Source organism: Aythya ferina (genome assembly GCF_964211825.1).
Source record: "Aythya ferina genome assembly, chromosome: 10".
Classification (NCBI taxonomy): Eukaryota; Metazoa; Chordata; class Aves; order Anseriformes; family Anatidae; genus Aythya; species Aythya ferina.
In genome coordinates this window covers 11,367,363-11,389,410 of record NC_140306.1, presented here as the reverse complement: position 1 = coordinate 11,389,410, position 22,048 = coordinate 11,367,363, and the positions used below count along the sequence as shown (strand labels likewise).

At 54.0% G+C, this 22,048-nt stretch overlaps 1 protein-coding gene across 2 annotated transcripts in view; it reads right to left on the bottom strand.

Annotated features, from left to right (window-relative positions):
• Positions 1 to 21,726, bottom strand: part of PODXL2 (podocalyxin like 2) — a 28,941-nt gene extending 7,215 nt beyond the window's left edge. Inside the window, exons 1-4 of one of the 2 annotated variants that reach the window (XM_084530771.1) lie at positions 21,590 to 21,726; positions 11,811 to 12,104; positions 3,650 to 4,545; positions 2,524 to 2,598 (exon numbers count right to left, since the gene is read on the bottom strand). In XM_084530771.1, coding sequence (XP_084386897.1) covers positions 2,524 to 2,598; positions 3,650 to 4,545; positions 11,811 to 12,104; positions 21,590 to 21,644 — 1,320 coding nt within the window. In that variant the 5' untranslated portion in view covers positions 21,645 to 21,726. Of the gene's footprint in view, positions 1 to 2,523; positions 2,599 to 3,649; positions 4,546 to 11,810; positions 12,105 to 18,791; positions 19,006 to 21,589 lie in introns of those variants that run through there. The other variant, XM_084530770.1, reaches the window with a different exon arrangement.
• Positions 21,727 to 22,048: the final 322 nt, after the last annotated feature.

Sequence of the window (22,048 nt, the reverse complement as noted above, 5' to 3'; positions counted from 1 at the left end):
CTCACAGCTCTCAGGACACACCAACCAACCCTCCTGCTGGGCTCCTGCGGCTGCCGGACACCCCACACCACGCCAAATCCCACACACAGGGACTGTGAAGCACCACCACCACCACCACCACCACGTAAGGCAGGAATCAGCCGGGCTTCTCCCCGCTGCCAGCGCCGGTCAGCGGGCGCAGCTCAGCCTGCCGTGCTCCAGCCATCCCTCGGCGGGCTCCTTTGCTGCTTTTCCCACTCGTGTGTTTCTATTCTTATCTCCAGTTGCCATGTCAACCCGAAGGCCGCGCAGATGATTAATAAAATGGAGAGCTCTCGTTGCCACGGCAATGTGAAGCGCTCAGGGCAGGCACAGGCCTGTGCCGAAAACGGCCTAATTGGAAGAGACACCGCTGGCTGGGGCCTGGCTCCAGGAGCAAAGGGACAACGGGGGTGAGATTTCTCCTCACGGGGAAAGCAGAGGGTGCAGAGCGCTGATGGATTTTCCTCTGAATGCACATGAGCCACGTGGCGGTCACCTCCCAGCGTCAGGTCAGATCCTGCAGTCCTCTCCCGGGCACAATCCCCAGGAATACTGAGTGGGAGATGTGCCAAGAGGGACTGAAGCGACTGCCTTGACCATCAGGAAGATGGAAATTCCCATTGGGAAGTCAAGCTGCCAGCTGCAACCTGCAATACAGGCATCGATCCTGCAGCAGGTGAGAGCCTGGTGCTATGGAGAACACTGAAGCTCACGGTGTGACTGCAAGGGGCTGGCACCCTCCCTGTCCCTCGGCTTCTCAGTGGGACTCAGCACTGCACCAGATCAGGCATCAAAACAGAGGAAATACCTGAGGAATCCCCTCGTGCTAATTTCAGATACAGCACTTGCAGTGCAAATTCTGCCCCACAGCCCCAGAAATCCAAACAGCACAGGCCTTGGACACAGAAACCAGAAAACAAAAGGGGGAGGCAGAGGACAGGTGAACTGCCCCAAGTGAGCAAATTGCCATGGGTAGGAAACAAACTGTGCCAGCAGTGGTGGAGAGGAGGAGGCTTGATTCCAGTTTCATCCATGCAAAGTGGTAATGGGAGACAGGGAATAAAGCAATGTTCATGTTAAATACAGATTCTAAGGGACACTTGTCAACATAAAGGGGAAAAAAGTACAAATGACCCATTGGGAAATATTTTTTGAAACATGAAATCAAGTAGAAAAACAGTTCAGGCCTGCCTGTCCCAGGGCACTTCCTTCTTTCAGCATGACAGAACTGAGGATCCACCAGTAAAGGCACAGTTTTGTCAAGGGACATCTCCACGCCTGCTTTTCAGCTCTCGCCCTTCCACTGGTTTAAACACAAGACCACAACAAGGAAGCTACCACGTTTTGCAAAATTAATAAGCACTTCAACTCCACAGAGATGGTAGAAAGAGGAATGGTGGATGTGGAGGAAAAAGGACTGGTTTTCAGAGTTGAAATTCCGAACTGCAACAGAAACACTTAGGGCTCTCCAAAGGGCAAACCTGTCTGCCTGAAGTCAGGAGGAATGAGGCTTGACTTTTAATCCGCCTGTACAGCAGGCAGCATGCTTTGTGCTGTAAATCACCTGCTTGCACTGCCCCCAGAAATTTCACCCTGAGCCCCAAAAAGACACACCACAAGCTCACCACTAGTGGAAATAGGTCAGTGCAGGAGGGTCACCCTGCAGTAACAAAACCACTCCCCTCAGCAGGAGCTGCAACAAGCAGGAGTGCAGACGCACAAGGACAGAGCGGGGCTCCCTGATGAAATATTTTGGTCTCAGGCTGTCAGGCTCGTAATCATTTCTGAGAATTATGAAAGGCACCTTGACCCCAGGCCTTTCACAACTGGTTTTAAAGTGCCTGCTAAAAGGCCTGGCAGAGGTGAATGAGTCCTTTTACCAGACATCCACAAGGGGCTCTGGGCTCGTGAATTAACGGCAGCTTTACGGGGCTGGATGGACAGGCAGTGGATTAGCAGAGCATGTCTAGTTAACAGTCCCAGATAACACACAAGATAATGGGGTGGGAACAAGAGGCACTTAAGGAAGATTTAGAGACAGCTGCTTGATACTGAACCATTCACACTGCAAGTGGGGAATCCTTTTTCCTCTGAGCCATCAGAGGAATGTTCCTACATCCTGGAAGGAAAAGAAGAAAAAGGAAGACAGGGAGGAAGGGTCACACCTCAACCCTGCCACACCGCCTGTAAGTAAGAGGTGCAAAGTTAGATGCTCTCATGTCTCCTGACAGACCAGGTGAACACGCACAAACTGGCAGCCAGGACTTAGTCAAAATCCAATCTGGAACTGACACTGTCTAGACTGAGTGAAATCCACCCACTCTTTCCCCATTTGGAGAACGGGAATATTTCTGTTCTTCTCTCCACAGCCTCTGTAGGGATTTTGAGAATTAGTGCTTTTAAAATGTTTTGTAGTGAAAGCACACAGCAGGAGCTGCGCCTGCCTCCACACCTCTCAGCACCGTTCCTCCCATGCCAGCAAGTCTCCGCGGACTGACTTACACAGTCAATGTTATCCGACATATTCAGGATGATGTAGTTTTTCCCCGCAAGGTTGCTCCAGTCTTTGCAGATCACCTGGAAAGACAAGACGTAAAGACAGCTGGGTTTGCACAGCGAATGCAGCTCTTCTGCTGAAAGCACGGGGTACACACGGGGCTGCACTGTGCCCCAGAGAAATGCTTCTCAGAGGAAGGATCTGTACTCCCTTTGCACTTCGGAGGATTCACCCTTCCATTTGTAATGCGGGACACTGGCTGCTTTCATTGCAGTGCTAGCACATGCTGCACAAGGCTACTGTGCCAGCTTCCCACAGCCCAGCTTACCTTCCTCTCGTATCTAGAGCTTAGGATGAGTTGAGAACTCGATGCAAAGCTCTCTAGCGTGCAGCCTTATTGTATATGTGATCAATTCTTAACACAAAACCTAACCAGGAGCCCCTGGAGAGCTTAAACTGGTGAGTGAGAGCAGTTCTTTGCAGCCTGAGCAGGAAGCACAGAAGGACTGAGTCACTCACTCAGGGTCCCAAGCACTCTGGGGGGCAGAAAGAAAAATTAAAAGCTTTCCCTGGTACTTTTTCCACCAACCTGCTCGTCCTAGCTATCCTGCCTTTACCAGCTGCCAGTTTGCTGGATTCAGGAGCTGTACTTCACCTCACGCCTCCTCACCCACGGGCTCTCCTAGGCTACCATCCTCACAGCTCGCTCTGCCCTGCTCCACCTGCTCTGCATCTGGTGACTGCATCAGGCAGCAGCCACAAAAATAGCACTTCCTTCTCACTCCCTTGCCAGAAATCCTTGGGGCCGTTTTTGTCCTGACACTTCCAATAATGAAGTCTGAGAAAACAAGGAGCTCTCGCTGCCACGTGTGCCCCAGAGGGAAGGTGTTTATTAGAAGCAGGATTTTTCAGGAGGGAAGATGTGAGGGGGGCTGGGCTTTCCCCAAGGACCACAGGTACCTTAAGGAGTGCTGTGAGAAACCCTCCAAAATTCAGTTTGGGCTGGGTTGGATGAGCAGGAAAAGCTACTTCCACCGGTCAGACTTAGGGGGCTGGTATGGGTAAGGGATTAAACACCCTGCCAAATATCTCCAGTGCAACCTCCCATCCTCTGCCCCCTCCCAGCGCTACCTGTGCTGAATCCCAGGGCAGTTCTGTCGGCAGCAGGGCCATGCGGGCGTCCCCAGCCTGCGGTGACAAGCTCCCCTCTGCTGTCACAGCCTCTGTGGCTGACTCTGTGTCATTCCAGACAGGATCCTGCACGGGCTCCTCAGCCCTGTCCCACGGAGCCGCAGGGGAAGCGGGGTGCTGCTCACCACCAGAATGAGTCTGGGTGTCTGTGGAGCTGCCACCAGGAGAGGGTGTCCAAACGGGTGTTTCTGCTGGCTGCTCAAGCTCAGTCAGCACTGTGGGCTCCAGCATCTCCCACCCCACCGTTGTCTCCAAGAACTCCTCTCGGGCTGAATGTTCTTCCCCACCAGCCTCCACCGTGGGCTCTGCGAGCTCTGCTCTTGCAGTAGTCACAGTCTGCTCGGAATATGCTCCCCCGACAGCCCACGTGTCTCCATCTGTCACCTCAAAGGGCTCTTCCGAAATACCAGGAGACCTTGCAGCAGCAGTAGAAGGAACAGAGGACACTGGCAGGAGACTCGGCCCCATGCTGCTCCCAAGGTCTAAGCCAGGAGGAGCAGAGTCCTCTTCTTGCCCTCCCACAGCTGCCTCAGTCACAACACCTGGGCGGGCAGAAGCTGTAGAAAACACGACGGAGAACAAGGATTCCTCTTGGCCCGCTGGTTCAGAAGATGTAACCTCTGGCCCGGAGGTCTGAAGGCTCTCCACTCCTCCTCTCGAGTGGTCTATCGGGAGCAGCCCCTCCTCTTCCTCCAGCGTGCTGGAGAAAGGCGTGTGCAAGTCAGGCTCTACAAACTCTGCCGGCGGATGGACAGTAGCTGCTTCCCAGTTGTCTTTTACCTGTGTCCCATTCCCTTTCGGCGGGGCCTTCTGAGAGGCAGCAGGAAAGCTGTAGTCTAAAAAGAGATCCAAGAGACTTCGTGTCACACGCTAAGTACCTGTGAACTCTGAACAACAGAGAATTGTCCCCACTGCACATGGCTGGCCACAGATGGGATCAAACAGCAGAGATTCTGCCACTGAAAAGAACAATCCCCCCTGGTAAGTGCAGCACACTGGGAAATGCACGGTATGCTCCTGGACTCACCCAGCTCCCTGCCCCATCCCAGTGAACCCGCTTTCCCTGGGGAAGATTCATACCTTCATTCTCCTAAATCCTTTCTGCCCTGAAGGTGTTGTCACAGACCCGCTAGCCACGAGGGCTGCAAATAGCTTTGACACCCAGCGTTCTCTCAGGTGAGGTTATGAGTGTTAGGAATGAGGCTGGGACCCAGGGATTCATTCTGCATGGGTTTTAGAAAGATACTGGGCTGTAAGAGCCGTCAGACATGAGCTCAATGGGAAATACTAGGGAAGAGAACAACAGCACAGCAAACCACGTCCTTCTCCCTGGCATGCCGAGGTTACGCCACCAAACCCTGAATCAACCTGGGCACCTCTGAAATGCAGAACCTCAGTTTGTATAGTGCTTCACAGAAGAAAAGTGATCCCACAGATATCTGCACCATGAGATTCCCATGTCGTTAAGGAGCAGTTTTGCTGCAGGGATACACAAGTCAGAAACAGGAGCCGAATACAGCTCCCCTCCCTCCAACTTCAGCCCTGAGTTGTTCTGTGGCTTTGACCATGAACACAACGGATATGGCTAGGTAAATGTAGATGCTGAAGGAGAAGAAACACCTCACAAATGTAAGGTTATAGCAGGCAGTAGAAGCCCAATGACAAGTGGTTGCAGAATAAGGAGAGTACCCATAAGATCAGGCACATTAAGCTGGAAACCAGAGTTCCAGCAGGCACAGATCAGCCTTGAGAAACTGTGCACCTGAGTAGCTCCGTTTCCAATCACCTTTCTCCCCAGGATGAGCACAGCACGCATTCTGAGAAAGAGAAGGGAGAGGATTCCTGTGCTCTCTCAGGGCTCTGCTGCTGCAGGGACACTCGGGATATGCACCGAAAACCCCAGCCTCAGCAGGAACCCTGCCTGCCCTGATGTGCTGGGGGTGAAGTGAGAGATGCTGGTTTCGTCCTCTAACACAAGGCCCTGTCAGATGAGGCATTATTTTAAGGGATCAGTGATCCAGTGTGCCATCTCCCTTGCCTGAGGACACTGGCAGCTATTCTCGACTCCTCTGCACCTCTTCCCAGCGGGAAGAGAGCACGAACTGGCAGATGGGCACAGAATAAAAACAAACGGGGCAAAAGCAGCGTGAGGTTTGCCCCACAGGAGCTGGGAACACTCCTACCTTGTCAGCTGGCCCCTGAAGCCACGGATTTGACCTTTTCTTAAGGTGTTGTCACAGCTCAGCTGGCTCCTGAGAGGGGAAGCCCCGTGTGGTGCAGCCGTGCTGCCCTTTCACAAACGAGATCTACAGGAGCCCGAAGTCCTGCCGCCTCTGCCATCTCTGCTGGGTGACGGAAGCCCAGGAGAGCCGATTCCACTCTCCAGCAGGCTTCTGTCTCACAAGGCAGCTGAAAACCGAAACCCCAACTGCTTCTCCGGGGCAACAAACCAGCGAGGTGGAAGCAGACACAGGAGCCCTCACACTCGCTGCGAATTGATTTAACATTCCCACTTGCCACCAGCCTTTCTGCTGTCCCGTGTGCTAGGCCAGGAGCATCCTCCTCCTGTCTGCTTCAGTGAGAGCCCGCTGATTGTAACCTTAACTCCTCTCACATCTCGCAAGGACCGCTAGTAGCTGCTCGCCTTGCAGCTGAGATCAGCAGGAGGTTGCAGCACGAGAGGAACTTGTGGCCACACGCAGAGATAGCGCACACCACACACCCCTACAAACCACCAACAAAAGCAGCCAAGCCACAGCGGACCGGCCCTCTCCCAGAGGGACACAGCTCAGGGGAATTGCCCACGGGACTCTCAGCATCTTCAGCCCCAGAGCCCAGCAGAGATGGCCCAGAGGAGCGCAGCAGGCAGCCCCTGCTCTGGGTCACATCCTGTGCCAGCGTCCCTGCCACACCAGCCCCCTGGGAGCCCGTCTCAGCGATATGAAATTCCACACCTCCACCTCATCTCCAGGCCACCGCAGCCCCCTTCGTGCTTCCTACCACGGCAGGATTACATTGCAGCATCCAGCTGCCTTCCTCCCCCCAAACCTCCCCGGTTTTCCCCTTCCGGACCCTCCAAAGACCCCCAGGATCACCGCTTCCCTCAGAAACCATCTGGCACAGCCCCCCTGCCCTCTGCAGCTCCCAGCAGACCCGGGGCTGGGTCACACGGATTCATTTCCTCTGCCTGGGGAGACGATTTGCCCTGGGAGAGGCAAATATGAGCTCCAAACCTCTGTGAAGCCACCACTGAGGTGGCGTCCTGCTTCTCCTGAAATCGATCCCAAAACTTCCCCTGACACCAGCTGGGCCAGGGCCTGGCTCTTTGCCAGAGCCCGATTCCCCAGCCAGACATTTAATTCATTACACTTCTGCTTCCCCTTCGTTCCGAAGAGCCAGGCTCCATTATTGCCCTGCGAGGTCCCCTAACCTGCATTTGCCACTATGAACTGTTTAAAGCAACCGAGACAGCTCAGAAAAAGGGCGAGCCTCATCGTTTTTAGTGCGCATAACCTGGCCATAAGGTCTTTATCGGATTAAGCTGGGAGATCACGTTAACCAGTGATTGAATTACTGATAACTAGACGGCGCTGTAATAAAGACAAGAACATTCCTGGGCTTCCATCACGACACAGCTCGAAGCACAAGGTGTGTTTTACCTGCTGCTTCCTACGCAGCCAGTTCTGCCGTGGTACCTGCTTGCTGTCGTACCGTGCAGAGCAGCCAGGCTTGTTGCAAAAAGGCGTGCTACACCTGACTGGAATCGCAGGGGGATAACAAGGAGGCAAAATGCAATTACTGGGAGCGGAGCTGAAACAGTTGGGGTTAATATCCTTATCTGCCAGAAGAGGGGGGAGAAGTCACTGGCTGCCACTCCAAGACAAGTCCAAAGAAATCACAGCTAAAAGAGACCCAGGGAAGCAAAGCCATTACCTCTCCTTATGCCTAGAAGTTGCTTCAGGTGCAGACTGGGAACTTTACAGCACTACAGCTGTTCCCAGCGAGACCCACACCTTTCTTCTGCTCCGTGCCTGATCTGCAATAAGGCCGGAATAAGCCACCCTCCCCTGACCATGGAGTTGCTCAGGGATATCTGCACCAAAATAACATTACGCAGAGAGAAACCCTGTTAGTCACAGGTCAGCCTTGGCAAGCAATGGCTTGGTGCAGGCAGCTCGTCCCTGGGCAGCTCACCCAGCGCGTCAGCGTACGGAAAAGCAGGGCATAAACAGGAGGCATCTCGGGAGCGGAGCTCAGGCAGGGGGCTGCTCAGTGCTAAGCTTCTTACGGAGACAGCCTTTACCAGGTGCTTCATTTCATTAAGGCTTCGTTGAAGATGGTATTAACAACTGCAGCTTTGCTGTCAGTCTGGATGAAGAGGCAGCAGATTTCAGTAAGGCTGGGAGAGACTGGGATCTCTCTGGCCAGAGGCACATAATTCATCACAGAAAGAAGTGAATCTCACTATCAGAGACGAGTTGAGTGGAAGAGATTTTATCCCTTTAGTTCGTTGGAAAACTTATTTTTCTTTGGACACAGTGCTTCTAGCTCGTCTGTCCTGCTATTCTTTATCCTAGCACTCATGGAAATCCCTGCTACTAATTACTATGAATAATTAAAAGATTACCTTTTTTTTTTTCCTCCTCCGAAGTGCTGCACGCCACCGTGGTGAATCACCAGCTGTAAGAGTGTATTTGATAGCTCCCAGCACAGTCACGCCATGGGCTTCAAATGCACAACCAGGAGCTGGAAGTGCAGGCTCTGGCCGTAAGGAAGCGAGCCTGCTGCCAGCCCACTGCCAGGCTGGGAGGCGTGGTGAGTTTTTGGGAGCCCACACTTCCCACCAGTTAATAATTAGGCTGCCGAATCCTAGAGCCTTCATTGGAAGCAGAACGTTTTGGGCACTGTGTTCTGATTGAGAACGCAAACCAGGGAGCACCCCAGGATGGATGTGACAGCACACAATGCCTTTACAAGAAACCAGGGACTGGAAGAAACCTGAAGTCCTGATGACTCCGATCTTCTACCCCTAAAGCCAGAAGAGATGGTGCATTTTTTTCCCCCAGAAATCCAGCATGATAGTAGAAAACACTGCAGATGGAAGCCTCCAGGAAAAACAAGATGGAAAAGGTGGAAAGGAAGGCCAGAAAAGCCTGAGGCAAGGTACACTACGTCTTTAGGGTTGATCTGTGACTTGGGGCAATTAGATACCAAAGGTGAAGTAAAGCAGGCAAACCCAAACTACAACCTGAGCAGCTTCTGGGTTTGCTGGAAGCCTGAGGGCTGTGGGATGCAGAAGCAGCAGGTTCACAGCTCCTCTGACCTGCCTTTTGGCTGAAGTACCAGTTATCCACTGCTTTTTTCCATAAGGATATGGCATCCGTTTTCCCAACAGACTAATTCTGTCTTTTCCAGACGCACCTCTACTGGGTAGCAGCTGCACAAGAAGAGCAAAGCCAGGAGGTAGCGATGGGTTAGCACACGTGCACGTGTGCACTTCTGTGTCTGCTCTGACAGAAAAAGACAAATCTCAGGGTCCTTCCATGGGCTGATGTTCACTGATGTCAGTAGAGATTTACCCTTCTGTAGCATACATCAGCAAAAGCGTGTTATTCAAGAGAATCAGAGCCTCAGGCTGAGCTGTGCTCTGCCAGTGGGAGTTCGTTCTCACTTTCTAATGGACTAACAGGTGGCTGTAGATGCCACATGTTTTCCAGAAATATTTTTAAAGGATGTTTGAGTGCACTTTAAAAAAAAAGAGCAGCAGCTGCAGATTGTTATTACTTTTTATCTCTCTCAGTCTCAAAGTCACACAAAGGCAGAGCAGTCTCCCCACACAGACTTCAGAAGGACAGAGAAAAGGAGAGATGACTAATACCAGTTTGAAATCTCAGGAGATCTGGCCTATCTGCAGCAAGACCACCACTTCCAGGCCCAGCATCTTTACAGCAAACAGGGAAGGAAGCCAGCGCTCCATGTCTCCTTTCAGAGCAGTAATTTTTCTCTCTCCGGTAGTACAACAATCCTGTTTTGTGCCTTGATTGATACAGGGTCTCAAATCTGTGCCCGGGGCAGATATATCAGCTATGCCAGGCTACACTTCACTGTCATTCTGAGAGAAATCCTACTTAAGGAGAACTTACAGTATACATTCTTTTTCTTTTTTTTTTTTTTTAATAGCAGCTGTTTGAAACTGTTTAATGGATTTATAGGTTGAAAATAACCTAACAGATGTCATTACACAGCTCCACAAGGTATCACATGGCATCTGTCACACATGCAGAACACAAGAACCATTGGCTATGTGTCCCTCTCATGCGCAGGCTTTGCATGACAGGAGAAGGCTGCCCAATTTAGGGATGCTATTACAATATCCTTTATAGTAAAATGACACACAGCAGGTTTCTAATTAAATTTTAAGTAGAAATGTGCTCCCAGCTCCTGAATAATTCAAACTGTTCTATTAACCAAGGTTCTGAAATGCCACTGAGACATGAGCTGTGGACATAGCAATGGCCAGGGGAAAAAAAAAAAAAAAAAAAAACAGCGCTTGGACGCACTGAGGCGCTGGGCAGTGGATCGGGCAGGGTATGTGTAAAGGACAGCTGAAAGAACACATCTGTTCGTGTAGGAGAGCACTGCAGGCGAGAACGGAAGGAGAGACAAGCATGTTCTGCATACAAATGGGGCGAGGCACGTGCAAGAGGCAAGGCTGGGTTTGGTACCCGGCGCGTCTCACTCTCAATGCACAAGCACACGCTGTTCTCCAAGTCACGTCCAGATCTGGGAGTACACGCAGGTGCCTGCTGGCACACCAATAAAAGCGCCGCTGAGCACGCTGCCAGCTCGTGAGAGCGGCTAAGCCAGAGCATGTCCCAAGGATGCACTGGTGGGAACATCCCCCGCGAGCATCGCTGCAGAGGAAGCATCTGCACGGCTTCCCCACGGCCAGCCCTGCAAGTGCCCTGGGGCCGCATGCAAGCAGGGCACGGGAGCGTGGCTGGAGGAGCTGAAGGGCAATAAAGTGAGCAGAGGGCTTCAGAGACCTCAGTTGGGATCGTCCTTGTCCTCCAGAGCACGGCCTGGGCCCCGGCAGGCAGCCCGAGGCACAGCGCTGCCAGTCGGGGCACTGCAGCAGACCCCGGCCCTGGGGGAGCACTGCTCTTCCTAAGGTCAGACGTGGGTGTGAAGATGAGACCAAAACAAGACTCCTGCCTTCTAACTCCAGACCTGAGTCAGACCTGCTGGGAGGGAGGCAGCGATACTGGAGAAGGGAGGAGGGAGAAGGCTGAAGGCCTGGCCACTGGGTAATGTTTAATACACTCCCCAAGTGACAATTAAGAGCAGGAGTATGCAAAATAATCTCCTAAATTACTGGAAACCCTGCAGAGATTCCTTCCTCCCATCCCTCGCCAAGAACACCTCAAAGCCAACAAGGGACTCAGAGGGGAGACCACTGAGGGGACCAAGGCTCAAAAACATCCACGGAGGAAAGCAAGCAGAAACACTAACAAAGCTCAGCATGGCCTTGGACTGTCCAGCGAGCAGGCAGGACAGCAACGGGGCAGCGCTGCCCAGGGGAAAAAAAACGTTGTCTTCTGCTGGGCCAAATCCCCACTGAAGTCACAGGGTGAGGAATCCAGGATTTGGCCCAGGGGATCCAGCTGCAAGTCAAACCCTAAGATGGCCTTGATCTCTGAGCCAGGGTCTTGAGACCTTTAGATCGTAATTAATTGATGGCAATGGAAAGAAGAGAGAGAGAAAAGAGAATAAAAGGGAGAAGGAGTGAAAGAGAAAGAAGGGCGTGAGGCAAATGGGAAACTAGGTGGATGCAATGCTTTTTTCCCCCCCCCCCCAGCTCAGGGAACCTTACAGCAGCTCAGGAATAAAGGCTCAGCTGTAACTTGATTTCTAAAGCCTGTGCTTGCTCAGGGTTCACTGGGGACACATCAGGCACTGAGGTGAGAAAATAGAGCTGACGTTTAATCTCAACCCCTCTTAGCAAGAGTTGTGTCAAAGCAGGAAAACAGATCCCTGCATCCCTTCGCCTCCCCGAAGCTCTGGTGGAGAGGAGAGGAAGAACAAGGTAAAAATAGCCTACCTGTTGCTTGTCCCAGGTCCAAGCTGGAGTCGTTGAGCTCCCCACCATCTTCCCAGAAGTACTGTGGGGGCTGTAAGATCTTGGACTCCTCGTTCTCCTCGCTGGTAAAGCCTGATCCTGGGGCAGCATGCAGAGAGCCAGGGATGAGATCAGGCTCGGTGGCCTCAGGGCTGGTTTGCTCGTGGGAATTCACGGCCTCCAGATGGGACATCATGGCAAACTCCAGCAGGGAGGTTGAAGTGAGGCCATCAGTGGTCGATTCCTCCGAGGAGGCAAGGCAGAGGCACAACGTCCCTGTGCAGAGGCAACAAACCCACATCAGAGAGGACTGGCAAGCAGCAGGCCGGTCTCCAGACAACCTGCTCCTGCCAAAGCAACCTGCCTTGGGGTAACCTGCCCCTCACATGGGCTGCGCTCAGCTGATGAGGGAAATCGGGCTCTCTGGGGAAACATTCACAGCTAGACAGAGGAGCATTCACAGCCCCGAGGAGCTGCTGCCAAGCAGCCGCTCAGCCCCAGGCATTCCCTTCAATGGGACAGTGATGGGGCAGCCTTTTGGGGGCTTTTTGCCCCCCCCGAAAGGACAAGGTGCCTTGTGAGTCACCCGTCCTGGAGAGGAGGTGGAAAGGCTCGTACTGACAGCATAAAACCCTGGCTCTGCGGAGTCAACGCCAGTTTTTTATTCCACTGTCACCCAGCCAAGATTTCGCCCCAGTGTTCCCGACACGCAGCTGTATTCTATACAGGGGGATTGATTTAAACCAAAATTATTTAAATCATCAATATTAATCAGGTTTTAAATCCGAAGGCTGGAAATCTATTTTTAAGCCATTGATCTGAACTTCATTTTGCATTCGCATCTTTTGTTTTCCTGAGGGCAGGCTGACTGCCACAGGTAAGAATTAAATCCAACTAACAGCAAACGCTACCTAACACCAAGCAGGGATGCAGGTGGCATTTTTCACTTTTGTTTGAACAATTATATACTTTGGTATTACCATTTTGCATATTAGGAAGTTTGACTGACACTCCTCGATTCCTAGATGAGCCTTTAATTGTGATTTGTGTCAAGGTGCATTCACATGCATATTGAACTGCCATCAAAATGCAGGCAAACAGCATCTGGAACGTGGCTTTATTCAACCGATAAATACCACGATAAGCACGAGGACATCAAGAAAAAATACATCTACCAAAACACACTTTGCATTTAAAGCATTTTTCTTAAGCAAGCAAAGTAGCTAATTTGGGTGAGCTGAGGGCTTCCTAGCCCTCTGTTCTTCAGCGCATTAAAACGAGAAGATCTCATCCTCTCACAGCTGATTTTTATTTGTAGATTAAAAGAAAAAAAAAAGAACAAGTTTTCCTGCTTTCTCAGCTTATACTCGTCTTTTTTTCAGTTTTTAATGAACTAGTCACTGAACTGAACTAATTGAATATGCTGAAATAAAGACTAATTTGGTATCTTGCTTTGATAACTGATTTTCTAGACTGGAGAAGTGCAGCAGATCTACTCCATCTGGAGTTCAGTAAAATATCAGATGATGTGCCCCACACCGAAGTACAAGAGAAGCAAGAAAAGACAGCAATTAGTTGATAAACTGTCAGGCAACCGTAAGGCATTGGCTACAGAAAAACCAACAGGGGCTTGTGCTGGAGGGAGGCTATTAGTAGAAATCCTCAAGGTCTGTCCTTGGACCTGGTGGTGTTTAACATTTTCCTAAGTGACCTTGGCTCAAAAAATTAATAGCAAGATAATGAAATTAGCCAAGGAAACAAAGCTAGGAGACATCCTCACTACAAAGAAAGACTGCAGAGAAAGCCAGGTGATCCCGAGGACGGAAATAACAGAAATATTACTAAAAGGGACACTGCAAAGTGGTTAAGTCACCACCTTGGGAAATAGCACCAAACATTCTCCGCTATAAGATAGGAAGCCATCCGTTAGAAACGTCTTAAGAGAAGCTCCTGTGTCAGAAGTGTCTCCGAGATATCACTGGAATGCACATGTGAAAATGCTTGCAAAGTCCTGAAGCATTAGAAACAGAGATTTTACAAAGCACTGCTGAGACATCACCTGGATGCCGCACGCAGATTTGGGTACACGTGGCCTGGAATGATTCAGGCAGAGCTGAATCTGCCTGCAGGCAAGGGCACAGCCTGGGCGACCTCCCAAGGTTCCTTCCCACCACCACGTCCAGAAGGACAAATTCAAATCAATGCAAGTGCCAAGATGAGTTACGGCTGGCTCCCGTGCTTTCACTGAAAACATTGGCTTCTTAGCACAGAAAAATGTTTGGGACTTGCTGCTCGCTTGCCAGGCTGGTTACCAGCCCTGCCCTGGGAAGGCTGGAAGCCCAGAAATGCAATTCTTGAGCCTTGTGCGTGCTCTGACCTTCTCCGCCTACCTCTGCTCTTCTCTGAACCGAGCAAAACCCAACATTGGCTACTCTTTCCCATACACACTTGAGTCAGGCTTCTGCACTCCCCAGCCTCGATTGTTTTGCTCTATTGATCCAAGGCAAGAACCGGCTGAGGCCAGCGCAGCGGCAAAAAGCAAACGGCAAAAGAGCACCAGGGGGGCAGGAGGAGGCTGCTGCAGCATCACGGAGCCGACCGAGGCACCCCTGGGGGCAGGCCAGCTCCCTGGGAGCCACACACAGTGAAATCCACAGCTGGAAATGAGAGATTGGACACCTCTTGTGCAGGAGTGGGTTGGTCAGAGAGACCCAGCCAGCCGTCATGCCACCGACTGAGTGGTGCTCACCAGGCTCTGAAGCGCTGCTGCCCAGATTGGGCTTCCCCAGCCTGCCACAGGAGAGCTGGAGCATCTGCAGCAGTAACGGGGCACTGCTGAGCCCTGAGCAGCCCAGCTGGGGACAGCGCTCGTCTTGAGGAGCTTACAGCTTGAGGAAACGTGACAGAGCAGCAAGGGGTGCAAAGGGAACGTTATCCTCCAAGTTATCCAGAAAAAGGGGAGCAGGAGGATGGGGAAAGACTACAGCAGAGGTCCAAGGAGATGTGGAAAACGTGGCGTAGTTGGGAGTAAAACCGCCTGGATCCTACTTATGCACAGCCCAGGTCCCCCTGCCAGCTGGGCAAAGCCTCACCACACAGCCCTGCGCCAGCTCCAGGGATGGCTCAAGCTTCTCGCTTATACTCCCCGAGCCACACACAGCCTGTGCTGCCTCCAGGCCCAACAGCCCCACAACAGACATCTCATGGCAGACCAGGGAGCTAATCCCAGCCCTGCAGGAAGCTCAGGTCCTGGGACTTCGCTTACCCTCATGTAACTCTGAAGTGTTTACCCCGTTAAAACCCCTTAAGCTGCATTATCTTGTTTACTGGCATGCTCTGCTCTCCCCAGCCCAAGATAAAACTACACCGCCTCATCCCTGAGTGGGAGGCATTAATAGACACGGCCCGAGCAAGGCGGGTTTCTCCAGGAGTGGATGTGGGGCAGGACACCAGCCTGGGGCTGACCCACAGGCACGGGGTGCAGAGGTCAGCCTGGGGGAACTCGCTGCCCCAGCACCAGCCCAAATGTCACAAGGCACCTTCTGCAGACAGCACCCTGACACCGCTTCAAACCTTCAGCACCTGCAGCAGCACCGACCCAAAGGCTTGGGGTGCCAAACACAGATTTGTCACTTCCCCCTCTCTCTTCCAAGCATCTGATAAAGGAGCTCAATGCAGCTGTCAACTCAGAGGCAAAGAAAGAATCAAAGCCCGAGCTGAGCTGGGAGGCCGGGGAGCACAGCTGAGAAACCCAACCCAATCAGCAGCTCGCCGTCTTCCTCCTCCTAGGATGGGGAACAGGGATCAGGCGACTTCCAGTAGCCATCAGTCTCCAGTCTGGTATTTTAGAAGGCAAATCAAATGGTAGGAAAAAAAAGAAACGCGAATAAAACCCTGCGAGTGGAGATGGGAGGGAGCAGGGAACGGAGCCAGGGCTCGCCAGCTGCTTCAATGGGGCGTTTGTCTCTCGTTTCTATTTTTGCGGCACCTCTGCGTAACCTGGAGGAGATGAGGCTCTGCATGCTAAAGAGGGCAGCCAGCCTTCGGGGAAACAGCAGGGATGCGAGCACGGGAGGCAACACCAGCCCCAGCTCAGAGCGCAGGGGAAGTGGGAGAGGTAAGCGGCGCGGGGAGAGGGAACAAAGGCAGGGAGCGTGCGGCAGGAACAGCGCCGGAGCTCCCGCTCTGGCTGCGAGCTCTCGAGCTCTCCAGCTGGCAGCACCCACAAACGTGACACGTGGAGGGAACACCGACCTTGCTGAAGAGGCTTCACCTCCACAAGGAGCGGAACGGGGCAGTTCCAACAACAGGGAGCACTGGTGTTACCTTGCCACAGCTGCTGGAGAAGCACCAGCCCGGCGGACACACACGTTTGGGAGTTTGCTGGTCGCTGATCCCACCGGTGCCTCGGAAAATGGCTTCAGCTCACAGCAGTGGAGCTTGCTCTGCTCAGCTCAGCAGAGGATGCGACATAAGAGCCCGAAAAGGCAGATGGAGGAGTTTTGCTCAATAGCAGAAAAAAAAAAAATCCGAGGAAAGAACATCTGCCGCCTATCTCCCAAACTGCTGGGAATAAAAGGAGATTCATGTTTGTGCTCAACTCTAGGAGAACCCTAAAGCGTTTTCTACCTTAGCCAACCAAGAACCACTTCGTCCCGTTGCCACAAGGCAAGTCACCTCTCCACGGGATGGGGCAGCTGCTTGAAAGCTCCCAACCGGCCTATTGAGCAGGACTAGCAGGGAAAGAGGAAATCAGTCATTTCTGGATCCAGCTGAAATGAGAGGAGGGACTTGGGGACGTGAAATGGAATCTGGCTACGACTGTGTCAAACGGCCTTTAAAATTTTCTTGCTTTTTAATTAACAACGAGCAAGCCTCAGTTTTCTCTCCAAGGAAATAACACCAACATCCTATAAGATGTCATCATACTGGCGTGACCTACAGAGGGGTTGTGTGCCCTTTTGTTGCCCATCTCCCAGCCGTATCAGCTGGTTTCACCTCTCCTTCTCCAGTGCTGGGACTGTAACACACCGCCAGGAAGGCAGGATCAGCCCTGGCTGGGGGGGAAGCACGTTTGCCTGGAGCACGTGCTCTGACTTCCTTGGCTCTCACCACCGGCTAGCAGAGCCTGCACAACACCATGGGTACCAGGGAGGGGGCCAGGGCACCTCGGTGTGGCCGACAGGGCAGCCCCAACGGTGTCCATCTGGCCCTGCTGCCGTTGACCTTCCTTTCAGGCTCAGCCCAGACCCCGGAGGTATCCCACACCGTTATTTCCTCGGAGCGCTGGGTCAGCAATGGGTCACTTGCCGATAATCGGCTGGGACAGGAGCACAATGACCAGATGAGGGAAGCATCTGCCAGGGATCTGCCCTCCCCCAGACCACCGCCTGCAGAAGCTGGGGAGCAGGGCCCGAGGGCAGGGAGGAGAGAGGCCCCGGGCAGAGCTGCCAAGGCACAAACGCTCACAGAACATAACAAAACACGGCGCTGATTTAAATGACAAAAAAAAAAATAAAAATCCCAGCTGCAGACAGGAAGAGGAGAAGCGCGATGCTGTTCAGCTGAGGGCTGTCCCAGCTGATTCCCTCACTCTCACCTGAGTCGGGCTCTCAGCAGGGTGCAGACAGTACAGCCACTTATCAGACAAGTCATTCTGGTGCTAATTCGGAGTTGTGCCTGGAGCACTGCACCTCTGCCAGCCCTGCTGCTGCTCTCCCAGTGCACCAGACCCCTCACACACCCAGCCAGGTCCCTAATCCGAGAGCATCTCTAATTAGGACTTCAGCAAACAAGATCAGACTGCCATCCTCCCGGTACTGTCAGCAAGCAGGTCCCTCACCGGGTGTCCCTCGAAGCCTTCTCCCATCTCACGGCCCTGGTACATTTTGGAAAGCAATGGGAGAAGTAACACGGGGAGCACGTAGAGGTCCTGCACTGAGGAGGTGACGAGGCACAACTCACGAGGCCCTTGCAGTGAGGCAACGCTTCAGAAGGAGATCCTAAAGCACCCAGTAGTTGTGCCAGCATCTTGAAGCTTTCAGAGATCTTTACAGCCAGCACAACCAGGGAGCTCAAACACAGGGAGCAGGGCATGAATGTTGCACACACTGAGCAGGGAACTCCTCCAGCACACAGCGCAGGTACCACGACAGGAGGAGGCCAGGAGTGCCAGGACAGGCACCTGCTTTTGCAGCCAGCTGCAGATGTGCACCGGGGTCTGACCCACAGGGCTGCAGGACCCTCAGCCCGCTCTGAGCAGAGCCAGTCTCCCCACAGACCCCACAGAACCAGGCCACAGCAGCTCAGGCGAGCCCCAATCCCCCCTTCCATCAGCCCCTCACGCTGGGCGTCACAACCGTGCCTGGTTTCAGCCTCACAGACTGTTTCCCTTCGCTCCCTCCCCAGATCGTCTCATAGCCTTCACACCTCCCTCCTCTGCTGCTGCCGCGTCTGCTCCTCCGCGCTCCTCGCTATCAACCGCGGCGGGTCCCAGCTCGGGGGGAGACGCAGCGCCAGGTAGGCAGTTGCACGCAGCAGAAGTGAATTTACCTCTTTCGTTTACCTTTCCTCAGCACCCTCAAAGCAGCCCGCAAGCCCCCAGGGCTAACAGACCACAGGATGAAAGCAACTGATCTGGGGGAAAAAAAATAATAAAAACAACAAACAAAGCAAAACAAAACAACACAGCCCACGGGTTCCTTTGCCCAAAACATTTCAACTGCCTGCCAAGAAGTCACCTTGCCAGGCCTTTGCTCCCACTGCTCACTCTGTCTGGGCTGCACGCCCCGGTCCTGTTTCCAGCACACCAAGTAAAGGTGCACGGCTGCTCCGCCTGCAAACCTCCCTGCCCGGGCAGGGCAAGCGCTGCTGCAGCAGGCAGGAGGGACATCCCTCCAGAAACAACCCCAAAGGAGCAGAAGCCGTTGACACCAGCTCAGCCCAAAGGACTTGAGGACTCACCGGGCACAACCCTGAGCACAGAAGGCGCAGCCAGATCCTGGGAGGCACAACGGGGCTCGGTGGGGTCCGGTCGGAGCGCCAGCAGGGCGCATCTTCCTCGCCAGCATCCCGGGCCCTCTGAACAAACCAGCGCACGTGTTTCCTCTGCCTCTGTGCGACTCTGCCCGGGCTGCGTGGCTGACAAATAGCCTCTCTCCATTCTTTCAGGATTACGTGTTTCAATAGCCGGCGAGGACTGGAAGCAAGTTCACCCGACTGCCAGCTGCGGGCCACGACGCACCTTCCCCGCAGCCCCTCTCACCGCGGCCCGGCTGCCTTTGTGTCTCCTGCTCACTTATTTACCCACAAAATGCCGGAGCGTCTTCCCACGCTGAGCAGAGGGGGAAAAAAAAAAACACAAACTTTTGTGTGCTCTGATCTGCAGCTTGTCGCCTGCAGCTTCCCCTTGAGGGCTTAATGTAGTTATTTCTACCCCTGATGCCTATAATTAAATGAACATTTCCTTATGGCACTGGAGAGGCCAAGGAAAAATTGACTACAGGGAATTTTCATCCGTCCTGATTTATACTCCCTCAGCTCCGGCTGTTCACACACTGCTAACAAGGAATCTTCTAAGCAGGCAAGAGGGAAAAAAATAATAAATAGCCCACATGCAGACAAGCACCTGGGAAGACAATGAGAGGGAAAAGACCGCTTCCCTGCCCTCTCCCCTGCTTCTAACCACATCATTTTCCTACTTGCAAAAGCAAAGGGGCTCAGATACCCAAGAGCCCGGAGAGATGTTTCCATGCTCTGCCAGCAGACCTACGTGATGCCCAGCCCGCTCCTGGGACCCCGATGTGGGGCACCTTCAGCCTGTCCCGAGGGTCTGCAGAGGCTCCTGACCCCAGGAGGCAGCTGCAAGCACGCCTTTCCCTCGGCACCAGGGACGCAGAGCCTGCAGCTCTTGGGTTTTAACCATGCCTGTCTTGTGGGACTGGAGGAGCAAAGCCACAGCGCAGTGAATTATGCCAGACTGGAACAGCTCCTTAACCACCAAGCAAAGCTGCTAACCAAAATGGGCTCAATTTAGAAATTCTCAGCAGTCTTTGTCTCTAATTCTGACCTTCTAGCTAGGTAGGAAAACAGGTCTCCAGGGATGCCTGGCCATCCAAGTCCAGCTACCACAACGCACCAGGATTACCAGTTTCACTGGGTGAGGAACTGAGCTGCCCCTCGTCTCCCATCCCTCCACCTCTCCCTGCTAGGACAGCAGAGAGGATCACAGGGAAATCCAAGGACCCAAATCCTCCGTATCATCACCAGCTGGACAGCAACGCTATAAAGTTTCCAGCAGTCTGTGCAGAAGAGGAGACACCCTCCCTCAGCAGAGCAGCATCAGCTGTAGACCTTTTGGGTGCCAGATTTTAAAACCACCACGAGGTCCCTGTCCATTCCTCGCAGAGCAAATGCAGCTTTCGAGTGTGGGGACGGGGCCAGCCTGAAATGGCAGAACAGTGGGATAGGAATATGGTTAGTCCTGCCCATGCTCATTGCCCTGCTCCTTGGAGGAGGCAGAGGTCTGGCAGAATTTGGGGACATGGGTTTCCTGACAAGATGCAGCTAAAGGACTTCTGCAAGCTGTGCCCGAGGTTTTCCCTAATGTGGACTGCCAGCCTCGAGGGAAACACGGAGCTGGCTCCCAGCTCAGCCCAGGAAAAGCTTGGGGCTTCTGTGCCACGGAGTATTGGCACAGAACCCCAACAGGTTTTTCGATCCATTTTGCTCTTTAAGCTCACTATTGTTTGCCAACCTAAAAGCCTTTATCCCCGCTCTTTAGGGAGCCCCAGACCACAGGGGCAAGGCGCTGTGCCTACAGCTCGGGGACAGAGCGACTCCCCAGCGCTCCCAGATGACACATTCCCCCACCAACATTTTCAGGAGATCGGGGCAATAACACAGACGTGCCAGGGGGCTGGATGTCACCGTATCGCAGCTCGGTCGTGCTGGAAGACAGCGACTGGTTGGGAAATCAGCCCTTCCCTCCCTGCCAGAATGACTCAAGACAAAGACTCCCCCACACTTCAGATGTCCCTGCTCCGAACTCCTGTTTCCCAGCTCCGCTCTGCCCAGATTTTGGTACAAAAGAGCCGGCGGTGGGGAGGGCGAGCGCAACCGCAGCCTCACGAGTCTTGGGGAGGGGAGCCCTTTGTTGGGAAATTTCCCCCAGATGATTTAAAAACAGGCGCAAAGCCCTCGCAACTACTCCGGGTACGATTATCCCTGAGCTCAATTGCATCTCCCCGGCACCCTCCCTCCCCTCCAAATTTCAAGGGGAGGCTCTTGGAAGGAGATGGGGGGGGGGGGAACGGGGAGCAATTTGTGGTGCCCCCCGTCCTTTGTGGCAGTTTTGCGGTACTTGGTCAAATCCCCACGATGCCAGAAGAAGCCAGAAACACAAGGGAGAGCTTTGGGGGGCAGCCCTGGTGTGGGCAAGGTCCTCCGTGGCGGGCAGCTCACCTCACGGCATCATGAGGGCACTCGGCACCGGCCACAGCGTGCAGGGTCCCCACCGGGGACCCCATCACCGATGCTGGAGACCCTGTGGCGAGCAAAACCCACGGGCACCCCACAACCGGGGGGCAACCAGCCACCACCCCGGGGCGGGGATGGATCACCCCCGGTCTTTAGGGCACGGCACCGGAGGGATGGAAGCGTGTGTGTGTGTGTATGTGGAGGGAGGGGGGGGTCCCGGTGGCTGCCCCCACCCTCCCGCTGGGATGGCGGCTCCCCCCCCTTCCCCTCCAGCCCTCACTCACCGGCGGCCAGCAGCAGCAGCAGCAGCAGCGCCGGGGCCCGGTGCAGCGGCTGCATGGCGGCGGCCGCTGCCCTGCCGCGCCGCCTCTTCACGGGGAGCGGGGCCGCCCCGCCGGGCTCTGCCCCTCGCCGCCGCCGCGCCCGGCCCGGCACCGCCTCCTCCTCCTCCTCCTCTCGCCGCTACGGGGGCGGAGAGACGGGGAGGGGGCGTCCGGAGCTGCCCCCACACACCCCAAAAAAAACTCCACGGGGCTGAGGGGGGGCCGTGGAGGCGCTGCTCGGTGCCCCGCTCCCTCCCCGAGCCGGCTGCAGGGCCCCGGCCCCCCGCGCCTCCGTGTGGCGGCGGTGGGGGGTGGGAGCCGGGGAGGGCCGCGGGTGCCCCTCAGGCGCTGAGGGAACGGGGAGCCCTCGGTGGGATCCCCACGGGGATGGGATCAGACCTCGGGCCCTTTGAGCCCTGT